The sequence below is a fragment of the Pseudophryne corroboree genome, chromosome 3 (assembly GCF_028390025.1).
Source record: "Pseudophryne corroboree isolate aPseCor3 chromosome 3, aPseCor3.hap2, whole genome shotgun sequence".
NCBI classification, from domain to species: Eukaryota; Metazoa; Chordata; class Amphibia; order Anura; family Myobatrachidae; genus Pseudophryne; species Pseudophryne corroboree.
Genome location: NC_086446.1, coordinates 279,443,814 through 279,467,468, shown reverse-complemented (window position 1 = coordinate 279,467,468; position 23,655 = coordinate 279,443,814). Strand labels below are relative to the sequence as shown.

The 23,655-nt window shown below is 46.4% G+C and overlaps 1 protein-coding gene across 2 annotated transcripts in view; it reads left to right on the top strand.

The window, feature by feature from the left end:
- ZNF512B (zinc finger protein 512B) overlaps nucleotides 1–23,655 on the top strand; it is a 72,362-nt gene that overhangs the window by 44,047 nt on the left and 4,660 nt on the right. For both annotated transcript variants that reach the window (XM_063959194.1, XM_063959195.1), the window contains exons 9-16: nucleotides 486–610; nucleotides 8,995–9,087; nucleotides 9,370–9,468; nucleotides 10,231–10,398; nucleotides 11,559–11,750; nucleotides 11,934–12,035; nucleotides 13,575–13,637; nucleotides 13,777–13,875. In XM_063959194.1, coding sequence (XP_063815264.1) covers nucleotides 486–610; nucleotides 8,995–9,087; nucleotides 9,370–9,468; nucleotides 10,231–10,398; nucleotides 11,559–11,750; nucleotides 11,934–12,035; nucleotides 13,575–13,637; nucleotides 13,777–13,875 — 941 coding nt within the window. The remainder of the gene's footprint in view (nucleotides 1–485; nucleotides 611–8,994; nucleotides 9,088–9,369; nucleotides 9,469–10,230; nucleotides 10,399–11,558; nucleotides 11,751–11,933; nucleotides 12,036–13,574; nucleotides 13,638–13,776; nucleotides 13,876–23,655) is intronic.

Sequence of the window (23,655 nt, the reverse complement as noted above, 5' to 3'; positions counted from 1 at the left end):
CTGAATGTTCTGTACTAAGGGCCTAAATCAGAGTTGTATGCTAATCCAATTGTGATTTTCTAGGTTACGGAACTGCTAATATTAGAAAGTGAAGTTGCCGTCCAGATATGAAAAGAGCCTCCCACCGGAGCGATTGCAAACCCATTCGCAACTGAGTACACTTTCGCAGCCTACACACAACAACGGGGAACATCGACTGCTCGAGTAGGTCTATGGCCGTGGCAGTAGACTGCGTTTTTTCTGCCTCTCCCTGTTACCACCCCTAAATGGCACTTCCTGTCAATCACTCTGCAAAGAAGTGATTCACAGGAATCACTGCGAGTGGAATCACAAAGACACATGTGCATTGCGATAGCAGTGCATGCGCAGTCTGCCAATAATCACTCAATTGCGAAAACAGCATTGCTTACAACTCTGAATTAGGCCCATAATGTTCTGTTTTGGGTGGGTATAGATCACTCTCATGTCTTTGCCCCCTGTACCAGGCAGTGTGGACGACAAGTGCCAACGCCAGACCAATAAGAAGGGTGAAGTGACCTGTCCTAATTGCTGCTCGGTCACACGTAAGACTATGGCAGGTTTGAGAAAACACATGGATGTGTGTGAGCAGGTAAGATTAGCTGAACCATGCCTGTTTATCTGTTTTCATGTTTCTGTGCATTCTGCTAGATTTTGAGTCTCCATTTAATTTTCTGAATGATGTATATTGGGCAACGTTACTGTACCTTTATGTGTAGAATGGTTTCTTGTTTTAAGGTGGTGCAGTTCCCCTGTTTCTATTCATGACCTTCCAAATAGAGGTCTTAATCAGGTATTTGAGATTTTATTATCTCCTGACTCTCCAGATTTTTAAGTTTGTCAGCCGAGTCTGGCACTCACTCCTGTTTTGGCTGAACACTCAAATCTTCAGAAGGGGATGTTCATTCTCATTCTGGGATTCGACTTTGGTTACCATGGACACCAGTCTCCTATCATGGGCAGCAGTGACATTGGGGTCTATTTACTAAGCTTTGGATGGAGATAAAGTTGACGGAGTTAAAGTACCAGCCAATCAGCTCCTGTCATATCACAGGGTGGGTATGAAAAATGACAGTTAGGACCTGGTTGGTTGGTACTTTATCTCCGTCCGCTTTACATCCATCCAAGGCTTAGTAAATAGACCCTATTGTCTCTGGCTCCAGAGCCTATGGTCTCAAAACAAGGTGATGCTTCTTATCACCATTTTGGAGTTTTGAAGTTACAGGTGGTGTAAAACACCCTCAGAAAGGCCCAGGTTTTCCTGAGCAGCAGGGCTTTGCACATCCAATCGGTGACTTACATCAACCACCAAGGTGGAACCGGAAGTCCTCTGGCATTGCAGAAAACATCCAGGATAATGTGCTGGGTATAACGCCATGTGTCCATTATCTTGGCAGTCTTTATGCCAGGAATGAACAGTGGAGAGGGTGGGGGCCACAAAGTGGATCACTACTACACATGAGCATGGTGGATGCAATTACAGTTCAGTGGTACTACAGTTTAGTGTACCTGTTCCCCCTATTGTGATTCTCCCTCAGTTTATAAAGCCAGAAGGAAAAGAGTGATGGTCATCCTGGTCACTCCAGATTGACCAAGGAGACCATGGTGGGCAGACAGCTTACAGATGGATGCAGAAACACCATTTAGAAATGTTAGATCATGGGCTCTTCTGCTGTCAAGATTTGATCTGACTAGTTTCAAAGGCATGGATGCTGAAACTATAATCATCCATGCAAAGGAGCTGTCTGAAAATCTCATCCTAACCATGATACAATCTAGGAAACTGGCTTCTTCTGATATTTACCACAGAGTATAGAAATTATACCTGGTGTGGTGTCATATTGGCACTGATCCTTTAGATTCTGCAGGATGGGCTGCATGCTGGGTTTTGTGTTGCACCTCTGTAGAACCGGGTATCTACTTTCTCCAGATAAAGCTGGCTACAATGCAGTGATCCAGATGTTTCAAGGGATCCCTCATATCTAACATTATTTGTACATCCTGTTGACCTGAGGGACCGTAACCTGGTTACTTCTGCGCTAAAGAAGTCTCTGTTAAAACCTCTTCAGTCTGTGGAACTTAAATTCTTAACTTTGAAAGTTTCCTTTTGCTGCCCATTTCTCCTGTGAGAAGGCTATTGGAGCTTATGGCTTATCATGTAGGTCTCCATACCTAATTTTTCATGTGCATAACAGACTCTCCTTTCAGACCAAAGTGGCTTTGCTCTTTTCGGTTACATCAGATGATAATCATAAGTTTCTTGAGTCAGGACAATTCCCTTCATCTCCTGGATGTGGCGAAAGCCCTGCGGATTTATGTAGTAATGTTTTACTCCTTGTGCAAGACAGTCTCCCTTCTGGTAATGCCCATTTGAGAAGTTGGCCTGATTTTAAACAGATGGTTGCTTGGTGGATTGCAACTACAATTTGCCAGACCTATGTTTCCAAAGATGTTTTTGTTCCAGAACGGGTAATGGATCTACGCGGTTGGTGAGTGCCTCCTGGGAGGCGCAACACAGCATCTTAGTGGAACAGTTATACCAGGCTGTGGTTCAGTGCATACCTTCACCAAATTTTAATAAAGTAGCATTTCTTTTTCTAATCTACAAAGACCAGTTTAGGATGTAAAAATGTACTTTCAGCTACAACTGAGCATACCCTTCCCCAGGGCAGCTGTGGAACATCACAAAGGCACAGCAGGGTTCCCCAGTATAAATGACCTGGAAAAGAGGATTTTTGTATTTCCTATAAAATCTGTTTCGGAAGATCCATTTAGGAGACACTGTGCTCTGTGGTCTTCTTTCTCTTTCACTTGTTTTTTCTTTGGTTGAATGTTTGCTTGTTGGTTATATAGGTCCTACTATTGGAATTTGTTAAATATACTGAGTTCTTCCAGTATAGGGTCATAGAGGGAAGGGGTTACAGGTCATATTTGTTTCAGGGAATTATTCCAGCATAGACATCTTCTATACCCCAAGGTACAACAGTGTGCCTCAAATGGATCCTGAAAAACAGGTTTTATGGTGAGTACAAAAATCCTCTTGTACACCTTCCATAGAAACATAGAATTTGACGGCAGATAAGAACCACTTGGCCCATCTAGTCTGCCCCTTTTTTTTTTTATCCTTTAGGTAATCGCCACCCTTTTTGAACCTTAATTCTTTGTAAGGTTGACTGTGTGATGATATTAAATAAGATTTTACTCACCGGTAAATCTATTTCTCGTAGTCCGTAGTGGATGCTGGGGACTCCGTAAGGACCATGGGGGATAGCGGCTCCGCAGGAGACTGGGCACAGCTAAGAAAGATTTAGGACTACCTGGTGTGCACTGGCTCCTCCAACTATGACCCTCCTCCAGACTTCAGTTAGGATACCGTGCCCGGAAGAGATGACACAATAAGGAAGGATTTTGAATCCCGGGTAAGACTCATACCAGCCACACCAATCACACCGTATAACTCATGATATGATACCCAGTTAACAGTATGAACATAACAGAGCCTCTCAACAGATGGCTCAACAATAACCCTTTTAGTTAACGATAACTATATACAAGTATTGCAGACAGTCCGCACTTGGGACGGGCGCCCAGCATCCACTACGGACTACGAGAAATAGATTTACCGGTGAGTAAAATCTTATTTTCTCTGACGTCCTAGTGGATGCTGGGGACTCCGTAAGGACCATGGGGATTATACCAAAGCTCCCAAACGGGCGGGAGAGTGCGGTTGACTCTGCAGCACCGAATGAGAGAACTCAAGGTCCTCCTCAGCCAGGGTATCAAATTTGTAGAATTTTGCAAACGTGTTTGCCCCTGACCAAGTAGCAGCTCGGCAAAGTTGTAAAGCCGAGACCCCTCGGACAGCCGCCCAAGAAGAGCCCACTTTCCTCGTGGAATGGGCTTTTACAGATTTAGGGTGCGGCAGTCCAGCCGCAGAATGTGCAAGTTGAATCGTGCTACAGATCCAGCGAGCAATCGTCTGCTTAGAAGCAGGAGCACCCAGCTTGTTGGGTGCATACAGGATAAATAGCGAGTCAGTCTTCCTGACTCCAGCTGTCCTGGAAACATATACTATTCAGGGCCCTGACTACGTCCAGTAACTTGGAATCCTCCAAGTCCCAAGTAGCCGCAGGCACCACAATAGGTTGGTTCACATGAAAAACTGATACCACCTTAGGAAGGAATTGGGAACGAGTCCTCAATTCCGCCTTTCCCATATAAAATACAGATAAGCGCTTTTGTCAATTCTGATACACACTTGGCTGACGACAAGGCCCACAGAATGACCACTTTCCACGTGAGGTATTAGAGCTCCACGGATTTAAGTGGCTCAACCCAATGCGACTTCAGGAAATCCAACACCACGTTGAGATCCCACGGTGCCACTGGAGGCACAATCGGGGGCTGACTATGCAGCACTCCCTTAACAAAAGTCTGAACTTCAGGCAGTGAAGCCAGTTCCATTTTGGAAGAAAATCGATAGAGCCGAAATCTGGACCTTAATGGAACCCAATTGTAGGCCCATAGTCACCTCTGACTGTAGGAAGTGCAGAAATCGACCTAGCTGAAATTACTCCTTTGGGGCCTTCCTGGCCTCACAGTACGCAACATATTTCCGCCATATGCGGTGATAATGGTTAGCGTTCACTTCTTTCCTAGCTTTAAATAGCGTACGGATAACTTCCTCCGGAATTCCCTTTTCCTTCAGGATCCGGCGTTCAACCGCCATGCCGTCCAACGCAGCCGCGGTACGTCTTGGAAAAGACAGGCCCCCTGCTGCAACAGGTCCTGTCTGAGCGGCAGAGGCCATGGGTCCTCTGAGATCATTTCTTGGAGTTCTGGTTACCAAGCTCTTCTTGGCCCACCCGGAACAATGAGTATAGTTCTTACTCCTCTCCTTCTTATTATTCTCATTACCCTGGGTAAGAGAGGCAGAGAAGGGAACACATACACCAACTGGTACACCCACGGTGTTACCAGAGCGTCCACAGCTATCGCCTGAGGGTCCTTGACCTGGCGCAATATCTTTGTAACTTTTAGTTGAGGCGGGACGCCATCATGTCCACCTGTGGCCTTTCCCAACGGTGTACAATAATTTGGAAGACTTCTGGATGAAGTCCCCACTCTCCCGGGTGGAGGTCGTGTCTTCTGAGAAAGTCTGCTTCTCAGTTGTCCACTCCGGGAATGAACACTGCTGACAGTGCTAACACATGATTTTCCGCCCATCGGAGAATCCTTGTGGCTTCTGCCATCGCCATCCTGCTTCTTGTGCCGCCCTGTCGTTTACATGAGCGACCGCCGTGATGTTGTCTGACTGGATCAGCACCGGCCGGTGTTGAAGCAGGGGACTAGCCTGACTTAGGGCATTGTAAATGGCCCTTAGTTCCAGAATATTTATGTGTAGGGAAGTCTCCTGACTTTTCCACAGCCTTGGAAGTTTCTTCCCTGTGTGACTGCCCCCCAGCCTCGAAGGCTGGCATCCGTGGTCACCAGGACCCAGTCCCGTATGCCGAATCTGCGGCCCCCTAGAAGATGAGCACTCTGCAGCCACCACAACAGCGACACCCTGGCCCTTGGAGACAGGGTTATCCGCCGATGCATCTGAAGATGCGACCCGGACCACATGTCCAACAGATCCCACTGGAAAATCCTTGCATGGGACCTGGCGAATGGAATTTCTTCGTAAGAAGCTACCATCCTTCCCAGGGCACGCGTGCATTGATGCACCGACACCTGTATACGTATTAGGAGGTCTCTGTCTAGAGACGACAACTCCTTGGACTTCTCCTCCGGGAGAAACCCTTTTTATCCTGTTCTGTGTCCAGAACCATACTCAGGATCAGTAGACGCGTCGTAGGAACCAGCTGCGACTTTGGAATATTCAGAATCCAGCCGTGCTGTTGTAGCACTTCCCGAGATAGTGCTACTCCGCCGAACAACTGCTCCCTGGACCTCGCCTTTATAAGGAGATCGTCCAAGTACGGGATAATTATTTCGGCCATTACCTTGGTAAATACCTCGGTGCCGGGGACATACTAACGGCAACGTCTGGAATTGGTAATGACAATCCTGTACCACAATTTTGAGGTACTCCTGGTGAAGAGGGTAAATAGGGACATGCAGGTAAGCATCCTTGATGTCCAGTGATACCATGAAATTCTCCAGGCTTGCAATAATCGCCCTGAGCGATTCCATTTCGAACTTGAACCTTCGTATATAAGTGTTCAAGGCTTTCAATTTTAGAATGGGTCTCACCGAACCGTCTGGTTTCGGTACCACAACATTTTGGAATAGTAACCCCGGCCTTGTTGAAGGAGGGGTACCTTGATTTCACCTGCTGGAAGTGCAGCTTGTGAATTGCCGCCAGTACTACCTTTCTCCGAGGGCAGCAGGCAAGGCTGAGGTGAGTTAACGGCGAGGGGGAGTCGCCTCGAACTCCAGCCTGTATCCCTGTGATACTATTTGCAGAACCTAGGGATCCACCTGTGGGCAAACCCACTGGTCCCTGAAGTTCCCGAGATGCGCCCCTACCGCACCTGTCTCCACCTGTGGAGCCCCAATGTCAAGCGGTGGACTCAGAGGAAGCGGGGGAAGATTTTTGATCCTGGGAACTGGCTGCTGGTGCAGCTTTTTCCTTCTTCCCTTGTCTCTGTGCAGAAAGGAAGCGCCTTTGACCCGCTTGCTTTTCTGAAGCCGAAAGGACTGTACCTGAAAATACGGTGCTTTCTTAGGCTGTGAGGAAACCTGAGGTAAAAAAAATTTCTTCCCAGCTGTTGCCGTGGATACGAGGTCCCAGAGACCATCCCCAAACAATTCCTCACCCTTATAAGGCAGAATCTCCATGTGCCTTTTATAGGCAGCATCACCTGTCCACTGCCGGGTTTCTAATACCCACCTGGCAGAATGGACATTGCATTAATTCTGGATGCCAGCCGGCAAATATCCCTCTGTGCATCCTTTATATATAAGACGACGTCTTTAATATGCTCTATGTTAGCAAACTATTATCCCTGTCTTAGAGTATTAATATTATCTGACAGGGTATCAGACCACGCTGCAGCAGCACTATTTATGCTGAGGCAATTGCAGGTCTCAGTATATAACCTGAGTGTGTATATACAGACTTCAGGATAGCCTCCTGCTTTTTATCAGCAGGCTCCTTCAAGGTTGCCGTATCCTAAGACGGCAGTGCCACCTTTTTTGACAAACGTGTGAGCGCCTTATCCACCCTAAGGGATATCTCCCAACGTGACCTATCCTCTGGCGGGAAAGGGTACGCCATCAGTAACTTTTTAGAAATTACCAGTTTCTTATTGGGGGAACCCACGCTACTTTACACACTTCATTCATTCATCTGATGGGGGAACAAAACACTGGCTGCTTTTTCTCCCCAAAAATAAAACCCCTTTTATGTGGTACTTGGGTTCATGTCAGAAATGCGTAACACATTTTTCATTGCCGAGATCATGTAACGGATGTTCCTAGTGGATTGTGTATATGTCTCAACCTCGTCGACACTGGAGTCAGACTCCGTGTTGACATCTGTGTCTGCCATCTGAGGTAACGGGCGCTTTTTTGAGCCCCTTATGGCCTTTGAGACGCCTGGGCAGGAGCGGGCTGAGAAGCCGGCTGTCCCACAGCTGTTTTACGTCATCCAGCCTTGTAAGGAGTTGACATTGTCGGTTAATACCTTCCACCTATCCATCCACTCTGGTGTCGGCCCCACAGGGGACGACCTCCCATTTATCGGCCTCTGCTCCACCTCCACGTAACCTTCCTCATCCCACATGTCGACACAGCCGTACCGACACACAGCACACACACAGGGAATGCTCTGACTGAGGACAGGACCCCACAAAGTCCTTTGGGGAGACAGAGTATGCCAGCACACACCAGAGCGCTATATAATGCAGGGATTAACACTATAACTGAGTGATTTTTTCCCCCCCAATAGCTGCTTGTATAAACAATATTGCGCCTAAATTTAGTGCCCCCCCTCTGTTTTTAACCCTTTGAGCCTGAAAACTACAGGGGAGAGCCTGGGGAGCTGTCTTCCAGCTGCACTGTGAAGAGAAAATGGCGCCAGTGTGCTGAGGGAGATAGCTCCGCCCCTTTTTCGCGGACTTTTCTCCCGCTTTTTTATGGATTCTGGCAGGGGTATTTATCACATATATAGCCTCTGGGGCTATATATTGTGATATATTTGCCAGCCAAGGTGTTTTTATTGCTGCTCAGGGCGCCCCCCCCCCAGCGCCCTGCACCCTCAGTGACCGGAGTGTGAAGTGTGTATGAGGAGCAATGGCGCACAGCTGCAGTGCTGTGCGCTACCTTGGTGAAGACTGATGTCTTCTGCCGCCGATTTTCCGGACTCTTCTTGCTTCTGGCTCTGTAAGGGGGCCGGCGGCGCGGCTCTGGGACCGAACATCAATGGCCGGTTCCATGCGGTCGATCCCTCTGGAGCTAATGGTGTCCAGTAGCCTAAGAAGCCCAAGCTACCACCACTTAGGTAGGTTCGCTTCTTCTCCCCTTAGTCCCTCGCTGCAGTGAGTCTGTTGCCAGCAGATCTCACAGTAAAATAAAAAACCTAAAATATACTTTCTCTCTAGGAGCTCAGGAGAGCCCCTAGTGTGCATCCAGCTCAGCCGGGCACAGGATTCTAACTGAGGTCTGGAGGAGGGTCATAGTGGGAGGAGCCAGTGCACACCAGGTAGTCCTAAATCTTTCTTAGCTGTGCCCAGTCTCCTGCGGAGCCGCTATCCCCCATGGTCCTTACGGAGTCCCCAGCATCCACTAGGACGTCAGAGAAAATATGTTTTGATGTAGGCAAGCTTTTGGGGAAACTTAAACATGCTGGGCATATAGGATGAGTAGCTCCACAGCAGCTGCAGAACCATATGCAGCTTAAGACTGGTGCTATGTTGCCATTGTGTTTTATTTGCTATATAAGTATTGACACTCGCTGCCTCCTACCCCCAGCTGCAGGAAGCACTGAGGTGTCAACACTGCAAGAAGCAGTTCAAGTCCAAAGCTGGTCTCAACTATCACACTATGGCGGAGCACGTCAACAAGGTGAGAGAAAAGTCTCAGCACTGCAGTCTCTAAAAGTCTGGGGTTGGTGGTACTGATTCCATCCCTCTAAGGTAGGTTGTCAATACTGCGAGCTGCAAAGCATCTGTAATAGTAAAAAAAATCAATCACACATTTAGAAACAAATGTTGCAAAGGTTTTCTCTACTTCATTCTGTAAGGCAATATTAGGGGTTATATAGCCATTTTGTTGTCTGGGCAAAGGCACCCTGGCCTCTAGACATCAGCATACCATTTAATCCCTTCTCCCCACACACTTTCTCAGTCTTCCAGTACTGATGATGTCCCATTGAATGATCCCAAGGAGCGAGAACGCCTGCGTAAAGTTTTGAAACAGATGGGAAAACTACGCTGTCCAAAACAGGTACATGCAATAACATTTTTAACTGTAAACAAACCTATATTTTACTTAATAAATCCAGCTCCGGTATTCATGGGGTGCAGCAATTAATAGACTTCAGGTTGGTTCCTCCTACACAATGATTGCCTCCTCTCTGTGTAGGTGATATAATCTGACTGTTTTATTAGATCTTGCATTTCTTCTCTCACTATGTTGGTCATTCCGAGTTGTTCGCTCGTTGCTGATTTTCGCTATGCTGCGATTTGTTGCTAAATGCGCATGGTACGCAGAGCACATGCGCTAAGTTATTTTACACAAAACTTAGTAGATTTGCTGGTGTTCGTGCGGCGCTTTTCAGTCGCACTGCTGATCGGTGAATGATTGACAGGAAAGGGGCGTTTCTGGGTGGTAACTGAGCGTTTTCCGGCGTGGCGCGGGAGTGTCTGGAGTAACGGGGGAGTGGCTGGCCGAACGCAGGGCGTGTTTGTGACGTCAAACCAGGAACTAAACGGACCGAGCTGATCGCAATCTAGGAGTAGGTCTGGAGCTACTCAGAAACTGCAAGAAAATATTTATTAGCAGTTCTGCTAATCTTTCGTTCGCTATTCTGCTAAGCTAAGATACACTCCCAGAGGGCGGCGGCCTAGCGTGTGCAATGCTGCTAAAAGCAGCTAGCGAGCGAACAACTCGGAATGAGGGCCTATATTATTTGTAGTTCTATGTTCCATATTATAGGCAGTGATGCAGGGTTAAAGTGTACTCTGTGCTTTTATGTCCCCATCCCAGAATTGCTCCGCCACGTTCTCCAGCCTGATGGGGTATCAGTACCACATGCAGCGTTGTGGCAGGCAGCAGTGTGATAGGGAGAAACTGCACTTCTCCTGCCCCCACTGTAACAAGTCGTATCAGTCCAAAGCTGGGAGAGATTACCATGTACGCACCGAGCACTGTGTGGTAAGTGTTCATAGCTTATCCTGAGAGCACAAGGGTATCACTAATGGTCCATTACAAATAAAGAGATCTCAATGGTGGCAATGTACCGGAAAAAGAAGCACAAAATAATATATTATATAGTCCACACTATATAAGCCCATTAACCTTTGTAATAATTGGGAACGCTGATTACCTTTTGAGCGAAGGTGCTCAATATGCATCAAATTTCTGCTGTCTCCATAACAACTTCCTGATTGTCATGAATCACTAGAGATAGATGAGGTTTGTTTCAATACAAATTGTCACCATGAAGATAAAAACATCATAATGTGTGAATCTATAGAAGTTTGGTGTTACTATAGCAGATGAATCATGCTCACTTTATTCTGGTCATCAAAAGGCATGCTATAAATAAATGATCAAAGGGTGATCCTTCCGATTTTATTTTCTCTTCTCAGTTTATGATAAAATCCTAGTAGGACCAGGTGAGGAATAGGCCTTGCTTTCTAAATGAAGGGTTCACTGCTTGCTGTCTGACGTTTTTCAGACACCTGACACTAACCATTGTGTGTCACTGAGTTACACTATTCATTTACACTGATGTGCAATACTGGTCACATCTTACTTCTTATAAGTTATAGTGAGCACCATTTGACACTGATTATTCATGTGACTGTTTTTATTATGAGTTTTACACTAATGTGCATTCTCTTTATTTGATACTTTGTCTTTATTTATTATTTATTTATTACCAGTTATTTATTTAGCGCACACATATTCCGCAGCGCTTTACAGAGAATATTTTGGCCATTCACATCAGTCCCTGCCCCAGTGGAGCTTACAATCTATATTCCCTACCACATGTACACACACACACATTCACGCTAGGGTTAATTTTTTTGTAGGGAGCCAATTAACCTAACAGTATATTTTTGGATTGTGGGAGGAAACCGGAGTACCCAGAGGAAACCCACGCAAGTACGGGGAGAATATACAAACTCCACACAGTTAGAGCCATGGTGGGAATCGAACCCATGACCTCAGTGCTGTGAGGCAGTAATGCTAACCATTACACCATCCGTACTGCGCTTTTGTGTTCACCTTCATTGGCCTAAGTGACTGCCCATGTTATCTACTGTAGCATGTGATATTTCTGTACCTCTCCATTCATGCCTCTCCAGAATCCTGTGGAACCGGATCAAGCAGCTCAAGAGATAGAGGTGGAGGATTTTGAGCGGACTCCAAGTGGTAGAGTCAGGAGACGTTCAGCACAGATCGCAGTCTTCCATTTACAAGAAATTGCAGAGGACGAACTGACAAGTGGAGGAAGCCGGAGGAGGATGAAGGAAGATTTAGTACCTGACAGCAAGAGGGTGAGTGGCAAATAATGATTATCTGACACTTACAGGTACAATTGTACTTTAGGAGGTATATATAGGGAAGGTAAATCCAGTCTACAGATTTTGCCCGCTGCGATGTCACACTATATAATCTGTGCCCTTCTGATAGTTATGTCTGGGATGAAATGACAATGTCTAACGTGTGTCATGTGACAGCTAAACTACCTCCGACCTGGACTGCCGACCTTTAGTCCCCGGCTCCTGGATAACTGGAAAACACGTGTAAAGGAGAACGGATTCATCTGTTGTCCCAATAATGTAAGTGCACATAATGTATATCCTGTGACACACATGATATACACTTCTACTAAGCACACTGTCACTAACAAGAAGATGTGAAAATACATTCATTCTTTGGTAGTGAAAATCCACAGCAGCCACTACACCTGTCTAGTGATTACCTCCAACGTACACACCTTTGTTTATATGGGAACATTCATTTATCACCTATGCTGTCTGGGCTTTGTTTAATGCTTTGAGTAATACATCACACTCAATTTACAATGCACCTGGCACACACACACACACACACACACACACACACACACACACACACACACACACACACACACACACACACACACACACACACACACACACACACACACACACACTGGAGGATGCCATTTTATGGGCTGAATCAATATATATATATATATATATATATATATATATACACACACACACACACACACACAGTGTGTGTGTGTGTGTGTGTGTGTGTGTGTGTGTGTGTATATATATATATATATATATATATATATATATAAATAACCCGTCAATTCACTAGAAACAAATTTCTATTGAATAGTCAATGTTAAAGTGTTTCAGCGATGTCAATGGTTCTTAGTAAACTGAGTGACTTTATTCTCAGTGATGTCGGCATCCTAGTAAGTTCTTTGGCTGCATTCTGATGAATGTTGGATGAACCCAAAATGTGCTCATTCATATGTTCACTAATATATTTTAACAGCAATTAGATTTTAATGGCAATTAGATTCATTGCAATAACAACCACTTTAGCTTAGATATTAGTGAACACAAAGTTTTCTATTGCATACTCTATTGCAAGCTACCAAAATTGGTTAATTTGTGCTCCATTAGAACACTTGAGGTTAGTATCCGGTAGTTACAGCTAACACCAACAGGTAATTTAAATAATGCCTATCTGTTATGTAAGGAAGTAGTGAACTGAGACAGAGATACATGGGCAGATTTATTAAGCCTGGTGAAGTGGAAGGTGATAATGCACCAGGCAGTCAGTGGGATGCAGTCAATTTAAATACAATCAAAATCTTGATGGTCAAAATACCGACCACCATTGACTGATGCTCAAAATACCGACATGGTCAAAATACTGACATTAAAAATGTCGAAACCGTCAAAATACCGACATTTAAAATGTTGACAGGTCAAAAAATCGTTGTTTTTCATTGAGACTGACCTGTTCATGTAATAGTGTGTCAAGCGCAGCAAGGCACCGTGCCCCAAGCATGGCGAGCCATGCGAGGGGACGTGGAACATTTATATGGTGTCCATGTTGACCTATATCGACATACACACCTATTTTCTGAGACTCGTGTTGACTTTTTGACCTGTTGACATTTTTAATGTTGGAATTTTGACCACCGGTATTTTGATGGCTGTACCTTGCAATTCCGCTTTTATACACACTCCACTACTTGACTGTTGTACTTTGGTGCTGACTCTGATAGCTGTCAATATAGACACACAGTGACATTAGTGCACATTAATACAAGCAATGACACTCATGTCATATCCTGCTTTCTTTGGCAGCATTGTGAAGCAATATACTCCAGCGTGTCTGGGCTGAAGGCTCATCTAGCAAACTGCAGCAAGGTACCCAGCACCACATAATGGTTACTCAGATTGCTGAGTGCTTGAAACATACTGTATACAGAGTGAGTCTACTTGCCCAGTATGGGGGCACTGCATTAGTGAGCGTAGGTGGTCATCAGGTTATCTTTTGTCCTTTCAGGGTAATCACTCAGTGGGGAAGTATCGATGTCTGCTGTGTCAGAAGGAGTTTAGCTCTGAAAGTGGAGTAAAGTACCACATCTTGAAGACACACTCACAGGTGAGAATTCGGCAATGACAAAACAGCAATTATGCAGACAGTTGTGTTTTACAGTGGGAATATTCTCTTGCTGAAGAGTTGGGTGCTGAAGCTGCTTTGCTGGGGTGACATTGGGCAAGGATCTTTTACTAACCACACAGTATACAGACATACAGTGCTTGTATTGCTGCCTTGTTATTATGTAGATACACATCCACTTTCTAATTTGGGAAGTGCCTCTTAAATGCTTTGCATGACCATTTGTATGACTGTGGTCCCTCATTGGAATGCACACATCATAAGCAATAAATGTCATCCCCGATGGATGCGACTGCAATGTGGTTTACAGCAGTGGGTGTTTGCGGGTTGGCGACGCAACGTTGAGGGAAGGGGGGGGCGGGCCAGCTGAGGGAGGACCAGGACCGCTTTCGGTGCGGCTGACTGCCTGCCAGGGACCTACCTTAGTTCCGATGCATCTGCAATCTAATTGTGGACGCATCGGTAGGCGGCCTCGCACATGCTGGGTGGCCCTCAGCATGTGAGGAGATGGACGCAGATCTGGCTGCGTATGCAGCGATCTGCGTCCATCTCTGAATAAGGCCCCTAAATACAGAATGATAATTTCTCTATCGTCCTAAGTGGATGCTGGGGTTCCTGAAAGGACCATGGGGAATAGCGGCTCCGCAGGAGACAGGGCACAAAAGTAAAGCTTTTACAGGTCAGGTGGTGTGTACTGGCTCCTCCCCCTATGACCCTCCTCCAGACTCCAGTTAGATTTTTGTGCCCGGCCGAGAAGGGTGCAATTCTAGGTGGCTCTCATAAAGAGCTGCTTAGAGAGTTTAGCTTAGGTTTTTTATTTTACAGTGATTCCTGCTGGCAACAGGATCACTGCAACGAGGGACAGAGGGGAGAAGAAGTGAACTCACCTGCGTGCAGGATGGATTGGCTTCTTGGCTACTGGACATGAAGCTCCAGAGGGACGATCACAGGTACAGCCTGGATGGTCACCGGAGCCACGCCGCCGGCCCCCTCACAGATGCTGAAGCAAGAAGAGGTCCAGAATCGGCGGCTGAAGACTCCTGCAGTCTTCTTAAGGTAGCGCACAGCACTGCAGCTGTGCGCCATTTTCCTCTCAGCACACTTCACACGGCAGTCACTGAGGGTGCAGGGCGCTGGGAGGGGGGCGCCCTGGGAGGCAAATGAAAACCTTTAAAAAGGCTAAAAATACCTCACATATAGCCCCAGAGGCTATATGGAGATATTTACCCCTGCCTAAATGTACTAAATAGCGGGAGACGAGCCCGCCGAAAAAGGGGCGGGGCCTATCTCCTCAGCACACGGCGCCATTTTCTGTCACAGCTCCGCTGGTCAGGAAGGCTCCCAGGTCTCTCCCCTGCACTGCACTACAGAAACAGGGTATAACAGAGAGGGGGGGCAAAATAAATGGCAATATATATTAATATAAAAGCAGCTATAAGGGAGCACTTAATCATAAGGCTATCCCTGTCATATATAGCGCTTTTTGGTGTGTGCTGGCAGACTCTCCCTCTGTCTCCCCAAAGGGCTAGTGGGTCCTGTCTTCGTATAGAGCATTCCCTGTGTGTCTGCTGTGTGTCGGTACGTGTGTGTCGACATGTATGAGGACGTTATTGGTGTGGAGGCGGAGCAATTGCCAAATATGAGGATGTCACCTCCTAGGGGGTCGACACCAGAATGGATGCCTTTATTTGTGGAATTACGGGATAGCGTCAACTCGCTTAAGCAGTCGTTTGCCGACATGAGGCGGCCGGACACTCAATTAGTGCCTGTCCAGGCGCCTCAAACACCGTCAGGGGCTGTAAAACGTCCCTTGCCTCAGTCGGTCGACACAGACCCAGACACAGGCACTGATTCCGGTGGTGAAGGTGACGAATCAACCGTATTTTCCAGTAGGGCCACACGTTATATGATTTTGGCAATAAAGGAGATGTTACATTTAGCTGATACTACAGGTACCACTAAACAGGGTATTATGTGGGGTGTGAAAAAACTACCAGTAGTTTTTACCGAATCAGAAGAATTAAATGACGTGTGTGATGAAGCGTGGGGTGCCCCGATAAAAAACTGCTAATTTCAAAGAAGTTATTGGCTTTATACCCTTTCCCGCCAGAGGTTAGGGAGCGCTGGGAAACACCTCCTAGGGTGGACAAAGCGCTAACACGCTTATCAAAACAAGTGGCGTTACCCTCTCCTGAGACGGCCGCACTTAAAGATCCATCAGATAGGAGGATGGAAAATATCCAAAAAGGTATATACACACATGCAGGTGTTATACTACGACCAGCTATTGCGACTGCCTGGATGTGCAGTGCTGGGGTAGTTTGGTCAGAGTCCCTGATCGAAAATATTGATACCCTGGACAGGGACAATATTTTACTGTCGTTAGAACAAATAAAGGATGCATTTCTTTATATGCGTGATGCACAGGGAGATATCTGCACACTGGCATCACGGGTAAGTGCTATGTCCATTTCGGCCAGAAGAGCTTTATGGACACGACAGTGGACAGGCGATGCGTAGAGGAGTTATTTGGGGTCGGTCTATCGGATTTGGTGGCCACGGCTACGGCCGGGAAATCCACCTTTCTACCTCAAGTCACTCCCCAACAGAAAAAGGCACCGACCTTTCAACCGCAGCCCTTTCGTTCCTTTAAAAATAAGAGAGCAAAGGGCTATTCATATCTGCCACGAGGCAGAGGACGAGGGAAGAGACAGCAACAGGCAGCTCCTTCCCAGGAACAGAAGCCCTCCCCGGCTTCTACAAAAGCCTCAGCATGACGCTGGGGCTTCGCAAGCGGACTCGGGGGCGGTAGGCGGTCGTCTCAAGAATTACAGCGCGCAGTGGGCTCACTCGCAGGTAAATCCCTGGATCCTGCAGATAATATCTCAGGGGTACAGGTTGAAATTAGAGACAGAGCCACCTCGCCGTTTCCTGAAGTCTGCTTTACCAACGTCCCCCTCAGAAAGGGAGACGGTTTTGGAAGCCATTCACAAGCTGTATTCTCAGCAGGTGATAGTCAAGGTACCTCTTCTACAACAAGGGAAGGGGTATTATTCCACTCTTTTTGTGGTACCGAAGCCGGATGGCTCGGTAAGGCCTATTCTAAATCTGAAGTCCTTGAACCTGTACATAAAGAAGTTCAAGTTCAAGATGGAGTCACTCAGAGCAGTGATAGCGAACCTGGAAGAAGGGGACTTTATGGTATCCTTGGACATCAAGGATGCGTATCTCCACGTTCCAATTACCCCTCACACCAGGGGTACCTCAGGTTCGTTGTACAAAACTGTCACTATCAGTTTCAGACGCTGCCGTTTGGTTTGTCCACGGCACCTCGGGTCTTTACAAAGGTAATGGCCGAGATAATATTTCTTCTTCGAAGAAAAGGCGTATTAATTATCCCATACTTGGACGATCTCCTAATAAGGGCAAGGTCCAGAGAACAGCTAGAGATGGGTTTAGCACTATCTCAAGAGGTGCTAAAGCAGCACGGATGGATTCTGAATATTCCAAAATCCCAATTAATGCCGACAACTCGTCTGCTGTTCCTGGGGATGATTCTGGACACAGTTCAGAAAAAGGTTTTTCTTCCCGAAGAAAAAGCCAAGGAGTTATCTGACCTGGTCAGGAACCTCCTAAAACCAGGAAAGGTGTCTGTACATCAATGCACAAGAGTCCTGGGAAAAAAAATGGTAGCTTCTTACGAAGCAATCCCTTTCGGCAGATTCCATGCAAAGGGATCTGTTGGACAAATGGTCAGGGTCGCATCTTCAGATGCACCTGCGGATAACCCTGTCGCCGAGGACAAGGGTATCCCTTCTGTGGTGGTTGCAGGAGGCTCATCTATTGGAGGGCCGCAGATTCGGCATGCAGGATTGGATCCTGGTGACCACGGATGCCAGCCTGAGAGGCTGGGGAGCAGTCACACAGGGAAGAAATTTCCAGGGAGTGTGGTCGAGCCTGAAAAAGTCTCTTCACATAAGCATTCTGGAACTAAGAGCAATCTACAATGCTCTAAGCCAGGCGGAACCTCTGCTTCAAGGAAGACCGGTGTTGATCCAGTCGGACAACATCACGGCAGTCGCCCATGTAAACAGACAGGGCGGCACAAGAAGCAGGAGGGCAATGGCAGAAGCTGCCAGGATCCTTCGCTGGGCGGAGAATCACGTGATAGCACTGTCAGCAGTATTCATCCCGGGCGTGGACAACTGGGAAGCAGACTTCCTCAGCAGACACGACCTTCACCCGGGAGAGTGGGGACTTCATCCAGAAGTTTTCCACATGCTATTAAACCGTTGGGTAAAACCAATGGTGGACATGATGGCGTCTCGCCTCAACAAAACACTGGACAGATATTGCGCCAGGTCAAGAGATCCGCAGGCAATAGCTGTGGACGCGCTGGTAACACCTTGGGTGTACCAGTCGGTATATGTGTTTCCTCCTCTGCCTCTCATACCAAAGGTATTGAGGATTATACGGCAAAGAGGAGTAAGACTAGTGGCTCCGGATTGGCCAAGAAGGACTTGGTACCCGGAACTTCAAGAGATGGTCACGGACGATCCGTGGCCTCTACTTCTGAGAAGGGACCTGCTGCAGCAGGGTCCTTGTCTTTTTCAAGACTTACCGCGGCTGCGTTTGACGGCATGGCGTTTGAATGCCAGATCCTAAAAGGAAAAGGCATTCCGGAAGAAGTCATTCCTACCTTGATAAAGGCAAGGAAGGAAGTCACCGCGAAGCATTATCGCCGTATTTGGCGAAAATATGTTGCGTGGTGCGAGCAGCGGAGTGCTCCGATGGAGGAATTTCAACTGGGTCGTTTTCCTACATTTCCTGCAATCAGGATTGTCTATGGGTCTCAAATTGGGATCTATTAAGGTTCAAATTTCGGCCATATCAATATTCTTCCAAAAAGAATTGGCCTCAGTCCCTGAGGTCCAGATTTTTATCAAAGGAGTACTGCATATACAGCCTCCTGTGGTGCCTAAGGTGGCACCGTGGGATCTAAATGTAGTTTTAGATTTCCTCAAATCCAATTGGTTTGAACCACTAAAGAATGTGGATTTGAAATATCTCACATGGAAAGTGACTATGTTACTGGCCCTGGCTTCGGCCGGGAGAGTATCTGAACTGGCGGCTTTGTTTTATAAAAGCCCTTATTTAATTTTCCATTCGACATAGGGCAGAGCGGCGGACGCGTCCGCATTTTCTCCCTAAGGTGGTATCAGCGTTTCACCTGAACCAGCCTATTGTAGTGCCTGCGGCTACAGACGACTTGAAGGACTCCAAGTTGTTGGACGTTGTCAGAGCCTTAAAAATATACATTTAAAGGACGGCTGGAGTCAGAAAATCTGACTCGCTGTTTATACTGTATGCACCCAACAAGTTGGGTGCACCTGCTTCTAAGCAGTCGATTGCTCGTTGGATTTGTAACAAAATTCAACTTGTACATTCTGTGGCAGGCCTGCCACAGCCTAAATCTGTTAAGGCCCATTCCACAAGGAAGGTGGGCTCATCTTGGGCGCCTGCCCGAGGGGTCTCGGCATTACAACTCTGCCGAGCAGCTACGTGGTCAGGGGAGAACACGTTTGTAAATTTTTACAAATTTGATACCCTGGCAAAGGAGGACCTGGAGTTCTCTCATTCGGTGCTGCAGAGTCATCCGCACTCTCCCGCCCGTTTGGGAGCTTTGGTATAATCCCCATGGTCCTTTCAGGAACCCCAGCATCCACTTAGGACGATAGAGAAAATAAGAATTTACTTACCGATAATTCTATTTCTCGGAGTCCGTAGTGGATGCTGGGCGCCCATCCCAAGTGCGGATTATCTGCAATACTTGTACATAGTTATTGTTAACTAATTCGGGTTATTGTTTAGGAAGCCATCTTTCAGAGGCTCCTCTGTTATCATACTGTTAACTGGGTTTAGATCACAAGTTGTACGGTGTGATTGGTGTGGCTGGTATGAGTCTTACCCGGGATTCAAAATCCTCCCTTATTGTGTACGCTCGTCCGGGCACAGTACCTAACTGGAGTCTGGAGGAGGGTCATAGGGGGAGGAGCCAGTACACACCACCTGACCTGTAAAAGCTTTACTTTTGTGCCCTGTCTCCTGCGGAGCCGCTATTCCCCATGGTCCTTTCAGGAACCCCAGCATCCACTACGGACTCCGAGAAATAGAATTATCGGTAAGTAAATTCTTATTTTCCTGACATAGGAAGACTCTAGTACAGTCCTAGCCTAAAAAAATCCTGTTGGGAGACCTACATTTAAGAGCTGCCATTTAAGAGCTAACAGAAGCTTTTGGCAACAGAGTCACTTCTCCGAGTTGAGAAGTTTTAATTCTACTGTGTCCATGGGCTCAATTGAGGGATGTTGCAAGGCTGTGAGGGGATCTGTTCAGGATACCGACGTTTGGCATACCGGCAGTCGGAATGCAGACACCGGAATCATGACACTGCTCAGAATGCCAGCAGCCGCATCCCGACATGGATAGAAATGCTGGTACCAAAATCCCGATCAAGTTCTGCCGGAACTCGTCATTCGTAAGCTGCAGGGGGAAGGTTAGGCTGGGGGGGGTCAGAGGGTGCTAGGGTTAGGCTGTGGGGAGGGGGGTTAGGTTTAGGCACCCCCAGGGAAGGGTTAGGTTGAGGGGGAGGAAAGATTATGTTTAGGCACCACCAGGGAGGATTAGGGTTAGGCTGCGGTAGGGGGAGGGTTAGGGTTAGGCTGCGGGAACGGTGAAGGGGGGAGGGCGGAGGTTATACATACCCGACCCCTGTTGGGATATTCTACTTTGGGATGCCTGTGTCGGTCATATGACCGCCGGGATATAGTATGTATCCCTCTGTGAGGACTAATTTAATGCCCCATGAAGCAATAGGAGGAACAAATGGAGACTGCATATGTAATACTCCTTATGTAAAATGCTTGCATCTCTGGCAGAAAAGTCAGTTTTCCTTGAAAAGCAGTAGACAAACTACCATTCAGAAAGTCTTACAAAAATGATAATAGGCAGTTTAACGTAAAGATAGAGGTACAAAAACCACTGCACGTGCACCAAGAAATATTTTTTGTAAACACTATGGTAGTTTATAGCAGAAACAGGTTTCTCAGCCTTAATCTAGGTCTTGGTCACACTGTTTGAGAAACATTTGGCTTTAAGATAAGGAGTTCAATGGCCATGCCATTAAAACCAATTCAAGAATATCCAAAAGAATAAGAGGAAACTGGACCTAGAAGGTCTTGTTGACGAAGTTACCAGCAAGGACCTACTGTCTTATTTTGGATTTCTGAGCACCACAACCTCCTTTCTCCGTCTAAGGAGGCTCAATGACTCGAGTCTCCTCTCTCTTTATTTTGAAGACTAGATGGAGCATGGCACTCAGAGGGAATAGGTACACTAGCTGAAATTTCATGGGACTGACATTGCATCTGCCAGAAAAGTCTTCAGGTTCCTGGATCTCTTGCAAAAGCAGTTCACTTTTTGGTTGAACCAAGATGTCATCATGTTGAAATCTGTCTCTTTTGATCTGAAAGACCATTCCCTGGAGCAAATACACTGAAGTGCCAAAAGTAATGTGATAGGTCTATAGTATCATCATGTAGGACTCCCCTAGTCTTGCGAAGTGCAGCAACTCAACGTGGCATTGATTCCACAAGTGGATGGAAGACCTCTGGAGAGATGTTGATCCATGCCATCTGGATAGCTTCTCAGAGCTCCCTGATATTTGTTGGTGTAGGATCTTGGCTCCACCACATCCTATAAATGCTTGATTGGGTTCATGCCGAACATACGTGGTGGCCACACTATTTATTGGAACTCTCCAGAATGCTCCTCAAACCAATTCTGCACAGCTGGGTACTGATGGCATGGTGTGTTATCCTGCTGGAATATTCCATCGTTGTGGAGATACATGAGGTCCATGAAGGGCTGCAAATGGTCATTAAGCAATGCAAAGTAGTGGTTACAGGTCAATGATGTGTTCAGGTGGAAACAGCGGACTTAACCCATGCCACGTGAAACCAACACCAGCTTGCACGATGCCCTGTTGACAACTGGGATCCATAGCCTCATGGGGTCTGTGCCACACCCGAACCCTACCATCAGCCCAAACAACTGGAACCATGACTCATCAGACCATGCCACATGTTGCCAGTCCTCCAGTATCCAATTAGCGACATCACAAGCTCAGATGAGGCACTTTGTCTAGTGTTGTAGGGATACTCTGGTGGGTCTTCTGCTCCCATATCCCATGGAAACTAAAGAAAGCTGCACTGACATACTGTATATACGTCTGATACGTCCTCCATTGATTGTGGATGTGATTTCAGTCCGTGTCACTTGTCTGTTAACATGGACAATTCTGGGCAGGCGCCGCTGGTGTAGATCATTAAGCACCTATGGGTGGCTACTGCGCTGTCCACGGTGGTTATTAATGCCCTCCATGAGGTATTCCTGGTATACCTGACACTGTAGATCGAGGATTGTTGAATGTACACACAACTTTAGAAATGTAATGTCCCATCTGTTGGGCACCCACTATCATGCCCAGTTAGGACTCACGTTGCCCTGCCATGAACAGTTCAAACTTACTACAACTAATGCAGGTCTGGACATTTCCAAGACGTCACAGTACGGTGGCACCACCTATCATTACCTTTACGTACTGCTATCCCTTGACTTTTGGCACTTCCGTATATATCTGCTTAGTATGCCCCCTTTCCACTTTCTCACCCAACGACGGAGACCATCGCTGTTGGTCTCCTTCATTGCCATGGAGGTATAAACACCACCTTGATTGTTTATGTAAGCTACTGCTTTGGCATTTTCATATTTAATTTTTATTGTCTTCCCCCTTAGCGCCTGTCCTTTATTTAGAGTGTTCAACACTGCTCTTTACTGTAGACGTTGATGTGAATGTTGGATTCCTCTCAGTAACACCTGTAAGTGACATTGTGGAGTTACAGCTCCCCAACCTTGAAAATTTGCATCTGTTGTTACAATCTTCCACTCCCAGGTCATAAAGAAATGACCCTTGTTGAGGTTTGTCGACCTTCAATCACCAACAAAAGGACTGAGAGGTTGTCTGGCTGGATTGGTAATGGATGGATGGATTTATTTCATTTTGTATCTGAATTCGGAATGTCCTACAAATCATTTATATTTTCATTTTTTCTAAAACTTTGACATCTATCTAGAAAAATAGTTTTGTCTGTTGGCAAGAATACTCTCTGGGGAGTAGTATCAACTAGTAGTCCAAACAAATTCATTATTTAGGACTGAGCAAAGTTCAGCTTCATTTATTAGCTACCCATGTGACTCAGGAGTTTAGACTGTCACCAGTAAGTGGGTCTGAAGAAGTGATAAGATCCGCTTTGATTAGCAGCCTCTAGATAGGAAATCAGAGCTACGACCCTGGCTCTCAGGAGCATGAAATCACCATAATCTTCAAGAATACTTTCAATGCTATAACCAGGTGAAAAAGAACAGAAAATTGATAGTGGGGATTTGTTTTTACTGCAAATCAGAGAATTCTTGTATGCTCGTCACAGATTGGGACATGATGATGCATGTCCTTAATATCTATGAAGCTAGGAACTCCTGTTTTTCTATGCTATTCAGTAGTGGTTCCAACTTGCATCTATTTATCTAAATATATTTAATGGTTTCTTGATCTAAAACATATTGGAATGAATGCCAGACTCCTCTGTTCTTTTGCAATTGGTATCACCATTCCCAATGAGATTGAGGAGAGGGCACCCTTGA